Source organism: Cottoperca gobio, chromosome 3 (genome assembly GCF_900634415.1).
Source record: "Cottoperca gobio chromosome 3, fCotGob3.1, whole genome shotgun sequence".
Lineage (NCBI taxonomy): Eukaryota > Metazoa > Chordata > Actinopteri > Perciformes > Bovichtidae > Cottoperca > Cottoperca gobio.
The window spans coordinates 25,487,838-25,503,494 of NC_041357.1; the positions used below are offsets into that span (position 1 = coordinate 25,487,838).

The 15,657-nt window shown below is 38.6% G+C and overlaps 2 protein-coding genes across 2 annotated transcripts in view; one reads left to right on the top strand and one right to left on the bottom strand.

Annotated features, from left to right (window-relative positions):
- Positions 1 to 6,514, bottom strand: part of nfatc3a (nuclear factor of activated T cells 3a) — a 55,742-nt gene extending 49,228 nt beyond the window's left edge. Inside the window, exon 1 of the mRNA XM_029426353.1 lies at positions 6,265 to 6,514. Coding sequence (XP_029282213.1) covers positions 6,265 to 6,355 — 91 coding nt within the window. The 5' untranslated portion in view covers positions 6,356 to 6,514. The remainder of the gene's footprint in view (positions 1 to 6,264) is intronic.
- Positions 6,515 to 11,976: 5,462 nt separating this feature from the next.
- On the top strand, positions 11,977 to 14,395 carry ddx28 (DEAD (Asp-Glu-Ala-Asp) box polypeptide 28). Its single transcript, XM_029428793.1, has one exon. The coding sequence runs from the start codon at positions 12,185 to 12,187 to the stop codon at positions 13,886 to 13,888; it is 1,704 nt and encodes a 567-aa protein (XP_029284653.1). The 5' UTR covers positions 11,977 to 12,184; the 3' UTR covers positions 13,889 to 14,395.
- The last annotated feature ends 1,262 nt before the right edge of the window (positions 14,396 to 15,657 follow it).

Consider the following 15,657-nt stretch of genomic DNA (forward strand, 5'->3'; position numbering starts at 1 on the left):
CAAACTTATTTTCATTTGTGAGATAAGAAAAGCAACGACCAAAAAGTCAATGTATTTAGAATACATACAATAAGAAGAAAAGAAAGATCTTGACAAGGAGGGTGGGTGAACAAAAATGCTGTTCATCTTCCGCTTACCAGCAGCTAGAGAGCGATGTGCCCCCCTCTCCTTTCATTACACCCTGCCATCTGAACCCCACATGGCATGTCTAGGCAGAAAGCCAGGCACCTCCGCTGTGGATCCACTACTGTGCCACCCATAAAGGGCACTTCTGCCCCCCTGCCTCACACAACCTCTAACGGCCACTGAGGCCCCTGTTCGTGACCTGCACAACGCTAACTCACCGATACCTTAGTTCTACCACTTATACAGCCACTTCACAATAAACACATAACATCATGCAGTAAGTGGTACTTTAAGGATACGACGAAATACATGTTGTGACATATTGTAAGATGAAGAGGGTTATTTTTATATACGAAACTAGATTAAAAATAAGTGAAGGGGAAATATGTTCAATAATTAGTAAGTACAACCAAGCTTACCCTGTTTGATACTATATATGAAAGCAGGTGTGAGGCCACTGTCTGTAGCAAGCAAACCATCACACACACACACACATGTGTCTACTACTGCCACTTTCAGTGTTATTTGTTCCACAGTGATAGTTAGCTATAATCTAAAAAGTGAAAAGGGCTGGGAGTGACGGCCGTTATGCATAAAGTTAGTAAAATCATGACTTATATAGTTCTTAACACGTGGTTTCCCCTGCCTATTTAACTCTACGGGAGGCCGCCTAGGTGTGGTTTTGTTTTTACAACAGCCTAAAATTAAAAATTAAAAAATTAAAAAGCACTGAGCTGCTCAATCATCACGGGAAAGTGCTGCAGAAAACGAGTGAAACAAGAGAACAAGCAATGGCCACAAGCTATTAATGGAAATATAACACCGTAAAGTATGTTGCTTCTTTTCATGGTGAACAGTTTTTAGCTCAAATTTTATCGTGAAGTGGCCTCAGGAAGTCTGTAGTAGAGGCATCACTTTGTATTCATGGATCAGTTAAAGAGATTCTAATAGACTTTTTATAACACAAATTACAAAAAAACATCTACAAAACTTCAGAAGATAGTGAAAAGCGGCCATGGTAAGTCTGTAAATCAATTTGTCTGAACTGTCATACAGAGTGGCTATTTACAGAACACATAAGTCGGGGAACTTGTCCATTGGCCGTCGGCCTATGTGGCTAAAAGACAAGGGCTGAAAAAGTATTGAAAAGTGATTCATTTCTACTCCGCTAAGCTCACATAGAACGATGAGAATCAGTTCACTTTACTTGTTTGATTTTTCCACTTCTTATGGCTGATGTTACGCCACTATGGTTCAGTGGCTTATGCCGATCCCTGGAGTGCCGCTGATGTTCCACAGACGTATATCATTTCCTACCGTCAGACTGTCACACCATGATGCATATTTCTCATTAATTAATATTTTTTTGTATTTATTTGGCAACATAGTGCCGTAAAAAAAGGATTATATAAACATTAAATTTGATAACAGACATTTAGAGCCAAATAACTAAACAATACTTGTATTATGGCATACTCTCAGCCACTTTTCGATCTTGGCGTCACACATATTTTGCTACTCCCCTTGTTCTGAGTCATAGTTACGGGCTAGAGCTTAGCGTGGGTTTTAATCGAAAGCTAAACTATTTGTTTCTGCATTAGTTTTAACAAGTGAATTTGTTAAAAACCCACTCTTACAGCAGATTTGGGGCAAATCACACACTTCCAGGACAATTAATCCATTTTGAATCCAGGTAAAACACGTGAGCTCTCTTTATCTGCACCAAACACTGGGCAAAATGTAAAGAATCACTTTCAGTATGAGTGACTCAGCTAAGCCTAGAGCGCTGAGTTGCCATCTTTAACATAATGAACTATGCATGCCTTTAGCTACAGGCTTACTAATGGACTTCATCCAAGTTTTTCACAAACAATGTAGTAAACAGCAAACTAGAGCTGAACCGATTTTTGATGCCAATAACTGTAACCCTCACAAAAAGACGTTTTTGGAGAACCCTAACCCTATCTTTTGATTACCAAAACATAGTGAGAAGATATGTACTGAGCAGGACATTTTATAGTTAAGAAATAAACAAAATACTGGTGAGATTATTTCTAAAATGTTGCATTTGTATCTTTGTACTTTTTTCTTCTTTATTGGCCAACATACAGGTAGTAATGTTGGCCAATGCACTAAGTTAAGATCGTGGATATAGTGAACTGTTTTGTTGCCGATCTGAAACCATCTCCTGGATCTGGACTACACGACATTAATGCAAACAATAACAAAATAAATGAACATTTTATATTGTCATTTCCCTTACTAAGAAAAAAAGTAGTTCTAAAAAAAGGCTTTTAATTATCCTTTTTTAATAAAGTTGTTCTTTGTCCTTTCTAATTTATTTCAGTGAGTTTTGAATAATCTCACTTTCTAGCTACGCTAATTTTTTGTGACAGAGGAACATCTTCTATTTGCAGGCACTGTACATAATGAGGGGGAAACCCTGACAGTAAGCTCGTCCAATGCCTTTGAATAGAACTGGAATATTTCATCTCAAAGAAATGACTGTTTCCTGAGCAACAAGAAAACACTCAGAGAGAGCAGGAAAATGAGGAGAAGACAACCATTACAAACAGACAAAGAAAAGCAGAACAGAAAAGGCAGATAGAAAGGAAGGGCGTTATACTGAACCACACCATTACACTGATCTTTTTTATCCCATACACATATAGAAGTAAAAATGCTGGAAGACAGCAAGATAAATGACAGCTGGGCTGAAAGTGAAAGTGTGCAAGAAGCCAAAATTCACTCGTCAGCTCTAATATAGAATAAGAAGAACAAGGATGAAGAGGAGATTTGTCATGAACACGAGCAACCAGCTTCTATAACAGCAACGTTTTAGAAAGTAAAGTATTTTATTGTAACATGTTGTAACTTTCAGCTAAAAGGAGGTAAAGTTTGAGAGACGTTCCCTTGTTTTTACAACATCAACCGCAAGCAGCATTCAACAATAGGAAGTTATGTGCAGAAGATATTGTCAGATATTCCCAGTGCTTCAGGTTGTTACAGAAACAAGCCCTGACTTGATCCTTGCCTTCAGAGAAGGAGACCAACTCAGGAGTGCGCAACTCCGTTACTCTGGCTGTGTGATCCTGTATTACACTTCAGTTAATAATTTGGACAGGCGCCCCCCTTTTGGGCCAACTCATACAGTCAGGACCAGATTAAAACCACTTGCACAGTGGTGCTTTTATTCCTACGTTTATTCCAACTGCAGTTTTTCCCCTCGTCCCATCTCCAAATCAAACTCCTTTTTTAATCGAAGGAAAAATGTATCTAAGATTGCACGAGCCAAACCTTCACGGAGTCATTACTTTCCCAGAGTTTCATGAAAAGGACACAGCCAGAGAATTCACATGTTCCAATGGTTGAGGCCCAACGACAGAAACCAGTGAAGAAGCCGAGGTTAGCATTGATGCAAAGATTAACGCAGATGCCATTAATCGATTAATATGTGGGTTTAAATCCTGCTCATGACCTTTGTTATAATTGTACAATGCATACAATCGAAAATACTCTTTCATAACTTTACTATCAAATTTTAACTGAATAAACAACCCAACCCTGAAAAGGCAGAAGCTTCTGTCATTCACACGAGTAACTTTGGATGTTTTAATATCAAATTGATCCAAAGCCACCTCAGCTCACTGCAACACCACCTGAGTCTAGTTCCAACCAAGGAAGTTGTGTCTGAAAGTGTGATGCTTGGTGCAAATCAATGCTTTATGAGTACTTGTCCTGATTTTTTTATTAACATTTCATCTTTTTCAAGTGTCTGCAAAAATTAAAGCAACAAGCATTGTTTCCTTAAATGACAACTAAATATCAAAAGGGTGAAATCTGCTCCTGTCACTCATAATACATGTCACCTTTACCCTTTTACATTATGCTAGACATTACGCTCAAACCAGAACTGCCTAGTGCGGCCAAAATGAAAAGACACACTTACGCACCTGTAAAAACAAGTTAATGTATCCACATATCAAATATGATCAATATATCTGGAGTCATTTTGATTAAATTCCTGACACGCATAACATACTTTTACGCATTTTTTTGGAAAATAGCAGTTAACCTAACAATATATATTGCATCCCTACAAGCAGCAGTTTATTTTAACCGGATGTGACCATTTGTATGTTGAACAAAACTGGAAATGTAAATGAATATAAAGTAAAAGCAGCTTGGGACTGGAAGCAATTCTCTTAGACAATAATTGAATAAAAAACATTTTCTTTTTAAATCAGGGACCATACTATTATTTGACAACATGACATATTTATTATTTTTGCATACCTACATGTTCGCTCACTTCACTGCATCTATAATACACTTGAGTGAAATAAATATTCAAATCCAACCCAACTATTTTTACGGCTGCAACATTAAATCAACTGGAAAAATGTGCAATTTCTTTTGCATCATTTTAGATGTATTCCATGTAATTCAGCCTGAAATGTCTGGAAGCCTTGATTTAAACTGTTTATGATATGACGGCGCTGCCACATGGTCTGTGATGCTTGCATACCCAAAGTTTTAAAGTTTTAAAAATATCAGTCCTAGCAATTAAACTCACTTTATATCCAGTTCTTCACAATCAATCTTCTGCTTACTTTGTTTTGTATGGATATATTAATTGCATTATGATTGTCTGTCATTATACTTAATTAATGAACCCAGACGGTGTTTAATCTATTGTATTTTATTCTTCTCTACTGTGACATTATTTTCCAAAATAGCCTTGTAAAATTGTTTTGGTATTTTTGTTTCTCATCTTAGTATAGTTTAGCCCGGGGGAGAGAGAGGGCAGTGTCACACGTCAAAGTTCCTCATCTGGATTCAAACCTTATCTTATTTAGCATGTATACACCTGAGATCACTGATCCACCAGGACAATGTCAACTTTTAAGTACTTGGTATTGTCATATTGTTTGCTGCATCTTTGAATCTCAGCAATATATTATAGTCTATTGTTTGACTTTGAAAAGCACACTGAAGACATATCCTGAGGGTGAGAGACGTTTTCAGTAGCCTATATCACTACTTTTCCAAGTGTGTTTAAGTAAAGGATCGTTAATAATGAATAAAGCCTCACAACAATTACCTGAGGATTTTACATACCCATCTTTTGTTTATGTCCCTTACATTTTTGACATTTTACAAATTAAACAAATGTTTTATTAAGTGTTCACAGTGGATAACCTATCACTTTAATGGTAAACTGATTTCTAAATGTCCAGGGCCTGATATAAGTTTTTAGAGATAAAATACTTGACAACATTGCTACATGTTAAACTAGTGACAAAGTTGACAAACGTAAACAGACTTAAGTTTGCTTTAACTAACTATTGCAAAACATTTTACTCCCAGATATCAGGCCAATTGTGGAATTAACTTTGTCTTTACATTTAACAAATATGAACAATAGATAAAAACTCCTACGTTTTGCAATATTAAATAAATACATGTTATTACTAAGTATAGACTACTTGACAACAATTAAAAAATGTATACAGTAAAAATAACACAGCTGGCATTGTTATTAAAACATTACAACATCATCTGTCCTACTTTCAACTTAATTTGTGAACAACAAGTGTATACACGTTTTGACAACATTAGCATGTGTTACTTTGCAGAAATGTGCCTCAGTGACATTCAAACTGGTCCCTCCTTCTACTTTACTTACACAATATCAACCCAACTGTACTGTTGCAGTCCCGCCAGAGTTACACTGACGACAAACAATCTGTTGCAAAGATTATAGCAGGCATTTAACAACTTTTGGGTTTAACAGTATGCACAGTTAAATTAGCATGTGCGAAAATAACTGCATTTGTGCTAACTTGCTAGCATGTCAAGCTAATGACAGCTGGTGTTGGGGACATTAGCTGGGCGACGATAATAGAAAAGGATATTTTAATATCTCCATTTCTCCAAAAAACAAAACAAAAAAAACACTCTTGCTCTTAGGGTCGGTTCCTTTTTCTTTTACAGTTTCGAGATTGTGGCGGAAAGCTGCCGGTCTAAATTAAACCGGCAGTAGCTAAAGGTGAGTAACTAATATTAACGTTAAAGCATAAGTTTACTAGCAATACATGCAGTAACGTTATAAAACCCAAGGGGAAACACACAGACCTGCAGGGCCTAACGGCTGCTGCTGCCCGTCCTCTCCGAAGATCAGTCTGAAGTCCAGCTCCTCATTCCCGGGGCAGTTTGCAGTCGTCATCGGGTTTGACAGCTCGGGGTTTTTTACTCCGCCACTCGACCGTCGACCGTTGGAGCAATTTATGCTCTCCTAAAATTGTCACAACATTTACCGACTGTCACCGACGCCGAACTTCAACTTCTTTTAACTCATATGCGTTTATGGCCACGCACGAATCCGTGTTTCCACCACCCACCTCCACACCCCCCCCCCCCCCTCTGCTCGTTTGACAAAATCCAAAATATAGGTCGTTGGCTCCTCTTCCTCTGGCAGTTAACAGGCTTCAACTTCAGTGAAAGTCGTCTGCCACGCTCTGTGTCTTCTCCTCTCACTGTTTCTCTCTTTGTCTGCCGAACTAGTCAACGACAAAGAAGCTCTCGCTCTCTGCTATAAAAGCCGATGAATTGTGTGTTTTAATTGTCCGTGTCCTGTTTCTTTCTCTGTCTGTCTCTCCTCCTGTCTGTTTCTCTCTCCGGAGCTTCTATCCCAACTTTTACTAACCCCGCGTGACAAGGCTGTTCCAGTGGTGACGTCAGCAGACACAACACAACACAGGGTACGCACACACGTACTGTACAGCTCCTCGGCTGTGGAGTTCATAAACAGTTTATCCAATATTTATCAAGGTATTGGCCTAAAGTATATTGTTTTTTTTTCGGGCAAAATAATACACATTAAAAAACATTTAATCTAAAATCTCTAAATATTTTATATCTTTGAGTATATCTTATCACTGTGCTAATACACAACAAAGTGTACAAACAGTTGAAATCGTAAGTAGCAAACCTTTTGACCTTGCAACAACAAGGATTTAAAGCCACTTTTCTCTATTTAATTGGCCCTCCATTCTCTTCGCCCCACTAGATTACATCCGATTGAGCCTGGCTCTCAACCCTGCCTCTTTGTGTGGTTCCAATCCAAAAACAGGATTGGGTAAAATGACATGATGCTCTGTCAACCTTTAGATCGCGAGCTTGTCACCACGGGGGACCCAATATTTTCTAACCAGCCAATTTAGGCTTGTGAATGGGGCTGTACTGTATGTAGGGAAGTATAGACATCTTGATCATAGCTTTTTCAATTATTTAGTTATAGATTATGCAGCCTAAATGGCACATCAAGCTAGGTGCCACATGAAGAGCACAGTCTGTAAATGTGTATAGTTATTTGCCACTTTATCCCTGATTATACATGCTTAAGAGGGGTGTTTCTCACTCAGTTTGAAATGTTGTTTGATTTTTACACTGTGTTTTGCCCTTGGTGTGACTGAGTGGGTACATTATACCAGGACACTAAACTAAAATGTTGGCCGCAGGTGTAAAAAGTTCAGAATATAAACATATTGTGACCCAACCATTTGAAAATGTCTACAGCAAATCTCTTTGGCAAGTGAAAGAGATAGGGTGCTCCTTACACCTGCATTTAAAATAGTCACATTGTTAAATGTTACTCTGATGTGACAAGCTAATGAGTAGTTGTGCTTCTTGTACAGACTGTATATTCCTGCTCGGAGGGATTCCTTTCTGTCATTAGTTTATTTAAATCACAATGCAATTCTTAGTATCTCTTAACATAGAAAGGGTAAATCTGCGGCTAGAATAACGCAATAGTAAATCTGTCTGTATATGGGCTGTTCCACTCCCTTCAACCTCTGTGTCTCTATCCAACCCATCAATCTCCTCAGGTTAATCTTTATTGGGTTAGCTACATAGAGGTTGATGCACTCTAAAGCTGTAATGTGTTGCTTCTTTGATGATCTTTGATGACTGACAACATTTGTATTTGTATTCAGTTATCTCCTGCTTTCACCCGTCTGGACATATTAGTCCAAAGGAGAAACATTCAAGTTCACACAACTTTCTCTATCGACATAAACTATAACCTAAATAAATGTACTTTATTACATTATTGGCAGCAGGGGGAGTTCAACTTTTTGTTTTGACGCCCCCTCCCTGTACTATGCACACACACACACACACACACACACACGCACACAATATCTGCCTCTATCAATCAAGTTTCACCAACGCTAACGATAAGCAGTGTTATAAAACATTGTACGTTTATATTATGTGCATTACTGCTACTATTAATTGTACCCATCATAAATTCATAAAACTGGAATAATATTTTAGGGCTTTTATGATCAACTTGCACTAAAAGAAACAAATGAGTGCATACACTTTGTGCACAAATTAAAGTAGTATGTTTTTCTATATCAAAGCTAGACATGCTATGTTATGATAATTTATGTAAATAGCTTCTGCAAGAGCACACTTTGATTGAAACAGTCCATCCTCAAAACAAATTGCATGCACAGCAAACAACAGCTTATTTTTCTGACACATGCACAGTACATATACCTTTGCTGGATGCATGTGGGCGTACAGAAAGGCGCTCCACTTACATAGCATCTGAAAGCATCAATATCACATTTCCTGTGGTCTTTATTTCCAAGCAAAAGCACTAGGTTTAACCCTTTTTTACGTCTATGCCACCTTTTAAAACAATTCTCTCGCAACAGACTTTACTTCTCATTGTAAAGGTTGTGATTACAATTAAAGTCCTCCTGAATTCAGAATAAACTAAAGCTGTTTTTGTTTCCTCTCTAAACTAACAATCTAACAGTATCCTGCTGTTTTAGACTACTCTCAGACATTTAGTGGTTTGATTTACAAGTACTAAAAATGTTATTTATAAGGACTACTTTGAGCAGCTTCTGTAATTTAGTCACGCATGCTTATTACAAGAATCCCAAAGTATCAACCAATTCCAGTTTGTATTAAGTTACTCTCCAAAGAGATTATTATATTATTCAATACAACCAAGTCTTTTATGAGATTGACTTACAATGGAACAGAGAAGAAACATTTATGTAAGTGGAATATCCTCCTGAGCTGTGATTGTTGCCCTGTTGCAACACATTTCAGTCAATACTTCATAAAAAAAACTTGTAAGTAATGAATAAAAGTAAAACTACTGACTCAAGAATGTTCCTTAAAAATGCTAAAAGCACATTAAAATGTTAGCTTTTTAAAATAACTATAGTGCCACATAGTGCTTACAAAATAAAGGAGGAAACGAGGACTTCAGGTTTTAGTTTAAATGAATCCAAACAATTCTTTCTTCACTGGCTCACTGATTCACCTTCGTTACAAATATCTTCTTATTAAATTGAATTATAAAGTGATCGTCATATTAATATGTGGCAGTCTCATGACTTGACTGAACTTTCTCCCGTGCAGCATTCATGTCTACAGACCCACACGAGTGAGTCTAATTCAGGTTACCGGCGTCTCTTATCTTCGCAGATGACCTTTGAAGGGAGAAGATTAAGAAAACAAATTGTGTGGGAGGCTGTAGATGTGGTTTGTGATTTTGTGTTGTTGTAGAGAAAGTTATGAAGGGGAAAAAAAAACTGCATCTGCCCCCACACTGGTCCTGTTTGAGAGGTGTCACTCTTTCAAGGATTGGGGTTTGCACACACTGCAGAAATGCAACACAGTACCTTCGCAAACACACGCGTGATGTTCACTAAAAGTCAACAAATATTAAATTGCATGCAGTTTTGTATCAGAATGTCAGGAAGTAAAGGCTCACAATTACAATGTGTTGTAGACAAAATATTATTAAATAGATGCTCCAACATTTGAAAAGTAAGAAAGAAATGTATTTGTTATTTCATGTCTTCATTTATCTGTGATTGACTTACACTATATGTTATTATTCGACAGAGTGGAACAGTGAGAATCTGCTGAATATAGTTTGCTGAATAATCAATCCTAGACAAATAATATGTTTTATTTATATTTGAAATCATCTGAAAGAAGTCTGGGAAGTGCAAACAACTTGCTATCACAGCTCTGATCAGGATTTCAGATGACTTGAAATCTTCCTTGTTGATTTATGCTGCCCTCTTCTGTTCAGTCTGTGAAACTGAATCTTGACTTGGTGTGAAGAGTGAGTCGGACAGTTGCCCCACCGACAGGTAATAAAATGACTATACAGTTAGTCGGAATTTAACTCATTTTAATGTTTACTTTAAAGCGATAAAAATCATTAATCAAGACAGTTTACATACATATGGAAGTATATCGTATATGCTCAGTTCTTTCTTCCTTTGCTGGTGGACAGTGATTAAAGACCCCAGTTCGCAGGGGTTCGCAGATTTGGTTTGTCCAACACGTGACAGAGATGCTATTACTGAAAGTGTGTGTGATGTTCTGAAGCTCCAACAAATCAATCAGTGAGCCGATTCATTCGGGAAGGGTAACTGATGTACGATCAATGCTACATGTGACAGCAGCACTGATGCAGGCAGCTGTAATTGTGCTTTGCCGAAAAGAATATAATAGGAAGATCAATTATGTTAACCAAAATTAAAAGAAGGAAAACATTCCTGGAGAGAGACAGAGCCAAACAGCAGAGGCTTATATGCCCCTTTGGACCCTCTCTGAATGCATGCATGCCTGGTTAGATTAGTTTATTTTTTATTAGTTTACACTCCCAGTGGCTAAACAGCATAGATTATTCCCGTAAAAGCCCCAGGGCAGGCCTTTAAGTAGTAATGTATAAGTGTAGACTACATACTATGTTGACACGCTTGAAAGGATTAATAGGTTTTACAACAAAAATCAGATAAAATGTCAATCGGCTTTCTTTGGTAATTCTCAGATGAATATAAGTGTATAAATTGAAGTGCCTCGGGCTTGGTCTTTGCTGAAGAGGATTGACCAGAGCTCAGAGTCATGTGGACAGTTATTGACAGTCACTGTCAATGACGCTCTTTCTCACCCTTCTCTAATCTATTGCAATCTCTGGCAATAATGTACTGCAGTGCTGATACACTGGTCATTGCTAAGGGATTGAGTTCCCCTTTAACAGGCATACAATGTAAAAGACTTTAGAATAAACACAGTGATCACGCTAGAAATGGACACTTGTCTGGGGATCAATTGATCAATTGGTTTGCTGTGTAAAAACTACATATTTGTATTGTATATATAGAAATAAATATACCTTGTGAACTTAATGCTATTGTTTACAAAATAGTATATATATAGATGAATAGATTAATTTTATGGAACAAAACTCTCCCTTCAGTTTTCACGTTAAGATTATGACATTATTTTGATAACAAAAAGGCTTTTTAAAACATGTTTCAAGCATTTATACTTGATAACTTGTTTAATTAATGTATTCATTCTCCTGGCTTTTTACTTTTCTTAATTATTGTTTGTATAATAGTCATGTACTCTTAGATATTCTTATTGTTTTCCATTAATGTTTCATATTTATAGAGGTGGACCAAGTATTTAGATCCAAGTCCTCAGTTCAAAATATAAAAGTAAAAATGTATGAGCATCAAAATATACTTAAAGTTATTTATTACTTGTTAGCTCAAAATACTATATGTAAGGAGGAGCGTAGTTTTTTTTTTGCTATACCATTTCACCAAGGGATCAATAAAAGTACATGATAAATTATTATTTGACTTGTATTGTTAATCTGAATGGGCATATTTAAAGTAATTAAAACGATCAAATAAATGTAGTGGAGTAAAAAGTAGGCAACAAAATTCACTCCAAAATTTGAAGTATAAAGTAGCAGAAAATGCGTTTCTATCACGTCATCACTTAACGCCGATCTGACGTCATCAACATGCGCCAATAAAGCATGGACATGTTGCTGTCAGATGAAACGGGATGCTAACAGATCTACGCAGTTTTTTGAACATGTAAAGTGACTTTTAAAGATTCCCAGAGCACTAAAGTGTTCTCGTCTTCATGCTTTAGTCTGTTTGCGTGTTTTTCTTCTCGTCAGCGGACTCGGGACCAGTTAAAGCCCGAGATGCTCTCTGTGAAGGTCGGCTATTTGGCTTCGGCTGCGTCGCGAGCCTTCTGCTCAAGTAGAGTATACTGTCGTGAGTTTATTAAAGTGTCTGCTTCCTCTCGTGTTCTTTGTTCTGTTAGTCAAAGTCAGAGCTTTTGTCAAACAGCAGCCACGCCTGAAGAGATAGTTATTCGTGTTCCTCGCTACATACAGACAAAAGTTGAAAATGTGAAGCAGACTCGAGGCCTAAACAAGATCAGCACCGTCAAAGCTGGCAAGCTCCTGATTCAGTGCAAGAACCCTGTACTGAATCAGACTGTGGCATACACTCTTGGAAAGTTCGAGCAGCCCGTTCTCTGCACGAAAGGATGGAAACACAACAAATCTTTCGGTGACTATTTCACCATCAACAACATCAAGGCTGTTGCACCATTTGTTTCCAAAGATCAGAATGAGGAGGTTGAACAGAAACCACCGGTGACGTTCAAAAACCTCCACATCTGCAAGGAGCTGGTGGAAGCTTTAGACAAACTCAACATTATCCATCCCACCACTGTGCAGCTTCAGACCATCCCAAAGGTCATGAAAGGTCACAACATTATCTGTGCTGCGGAGACGGGCAGTGGAAAAACACTGAGTTATCTCCTGCCTATTGTTCACAGACTGCAGGCTGATAAAGAATCTGAGATTAATGATGAGAGGGAACACAAGATCCGTGCTGTTGTTCTTGTGCCTTCCAGAGAGCTTGCTGAGCAAGTGACGTCTGTGTCCAAGACTCTGTGTGCTCCGTTTGGCTTGCTGACAAGCACTGTGGGTGGTGGGCGAGGTCTAGGACACATCAAGGTGGTCTTCAAGAAGGAACATCCGGATATTTTAGTGTCCACACCAGGTGCTCTGGTCAAGGCCCTGAGGAGACGCTGCATTGACTTGAGTGATCTGAGCTTCTTTGTGGTAGATGAGGCTGACACAATGTTCGACCCCAGCTTTTCAGACATGCTGGAGAACATCCTGCTCAACACAGACATTGCTCGGGATCCCAAAGAAACACGAGGCCTAGACCAGAAAGCCCAGCTGCTAGTGGTGGGAGCCACTTTCCCTGGGGGTGTCGGGGAAGTGCTCAGCCAGGTGACCGATCTTGGCAGCATGGTTGTTCTCAAAAGCAAAATGCTGCACTTCCTCATGCCCCATGTCAAGCAGAGGTTCCTGAAGGTAAGGGGTGCTGACAAGGTCCTGGAGCTCCAACAAGCCCTGAAGCTGCTCCAACATGAAGAAGGAGGCGGTGCTGTTCTGGTGTTCTGCAACAAGTCTGCCACCGTCAACTGGCTGGGGTACGCGCTGGATGAGTTGGGGGTGAAGAACGCACGTCTGCAAGGGGAGATGCCTGCTGTTGTGCGTTCAGGAATCTTCCACTCTTTCCAGAAGGGCAAGGAAGATGTGCTGGTATGCACAGACATTGCTTCACGTGGCCTGGACACATCTCGAGTTCGCTTGGTTGTCAACTATGACACTCCAGAATCCCACACAGACTACATTCACAGGGCAGGGAGAGTGGGGAGGGCAGGAGGGATGGAGGGCGGGGAGGTGCTCAGCTTTGTTACTCATCCGTGGGACGTGGAGCTGGTGCAGAAGATTGAGACTGCTGCACGTAGGAGAACTAGTTTGCCAGGGATGGAATCTGATATACATGAGTCTAAACCCAAAGTAGTGGAGGAAGAGGAGTAGAAGTGTTTTTTTGTATGTTTGCAAGTGGAAAAGCCATGTGGGACATGTTACTGTATGTGTGGATGACAAACATGGTAAACCAGATTACAGTCTTTGGCCACTATGACTTAAAAATAGTAAAAAGAAAATTGAAAGAATTATGAATGAAATTGCCCAAGTTATGGTTGATTTCACAGGTGATGGCATTTCTACAGAAATGTGCTTCTTTTTTTACCCAACACAAATCCAAACAATACCAACGTGGGATCATTTGAAGGAAAGATTTATTGAAAAGTACTGAGTTGCAAAACTTCTAATAAAAGCACTAATATAATGCATGGTAATTATGGGAACATGGAAGAGACCCAGTGTGTGCTTTATGTCTAAATGTAATTATTATGTCTGTTTGTTTAATCTGCTCAGCAGTTGCTTATTTGGACTTAATATACTTAATGCAATGTTTTCAATCATCTGATTCAGTATTTTTGTTAATGCTCGGACTTCAAAGTAAAATCAAATTGCATATTTTTTCCAAAACCTCTTGTTTCAGTTACCTCAGTTATTTAATTGAGTAAAGAGTGTGATCTTTGAACAATGTACTAGTCATTTTCTTATACTAAAAACCTGGTTTTCTTTAGCCCTGTTGTGGATTAAAACTCATTAGGTGCTAAAATTACCTCCTAAAACACATCATCAGCTTCTCCTCCCTAAAACTGGAAACAGGAAGTGACCTGGTTGGTGAGTGTAAAGTAATGTGATGTGAGTAACGTGTCATTGAAGCTGACATTGCTGTGTAGACTTTTTCACCACACTTAACCAAATACCATCCAGGGTATGTTATTAAAATGAGCTGCAGTTGTCAACAACATTGCATCAAAGCACAAAGAAGACAAATACTTTGTACTTTGTCTGATACATCTCTTAAAATCTCAAGGCTTTTTAAAAAAGATGTCTTATTTCCATAATTGAAATCCTGAATTCTCTGGAGATCCATTCTTATTTTCTTTACCACAACTTCAAGTAGTAATATGTAATATGTACTGCATGTGTTTGGCCACTAGGGGGTGCCATTGGTCTGATTTCAGCTTACTTTAGCTGCACAGTTGATAGGGTCCAAACATGTATAAAGAATGTTGTTCATTGTGCTAAATACAATTAACCTGGCACATGTTCCATAACATATTTGAAACAGTCCCAAGCCCACCTGCTGGTTTCTGAGTGGTTTCATGTATTCCAGTACCTACCTTCATATTTGCGGTACAGAAACACTTCATCAAGCTACAGCACTAATCATTAATCTCCAGTTAAGTTGAACACAGGCCAAAACCTGACGTCTCTGCTCTTGATGTGGTCGGTCTGCTGTACTTGAAAGGGGTTTTTTTCCCCTCTTCCATGCCTGCGGGTGCTTGTTGAAAGAAAACCGCAAAAGTGTCAACATACAAATCTGCCAGAGTGAAAAAAAAAAAGTTTGGGATCTTATTCCAAAGGTAATTAATTTTCCTTTTGACAACAATGTTCCTAGTAGACATTTCTGCCTGGAAACAGCATATGCTCTTATTTTGAAAAGGATGTCACTCAGTCATGTTACATACCTGATGATTTATGCTGTAGTGTTTGTGGAAGTATAGAGATTATAGAAGCAGACAGACAGACGGACGTGTTAATGGCTCTCACCGTAACAAGGGGCTTCCATCAGAATGTCTGGAATCCAGCTGAGATTGGCCTGCTCCGGCTCAGGTCAACACCTTTTAAGCTTCACCCCCCTTTAGGTTCACATTTCACCGCACTGT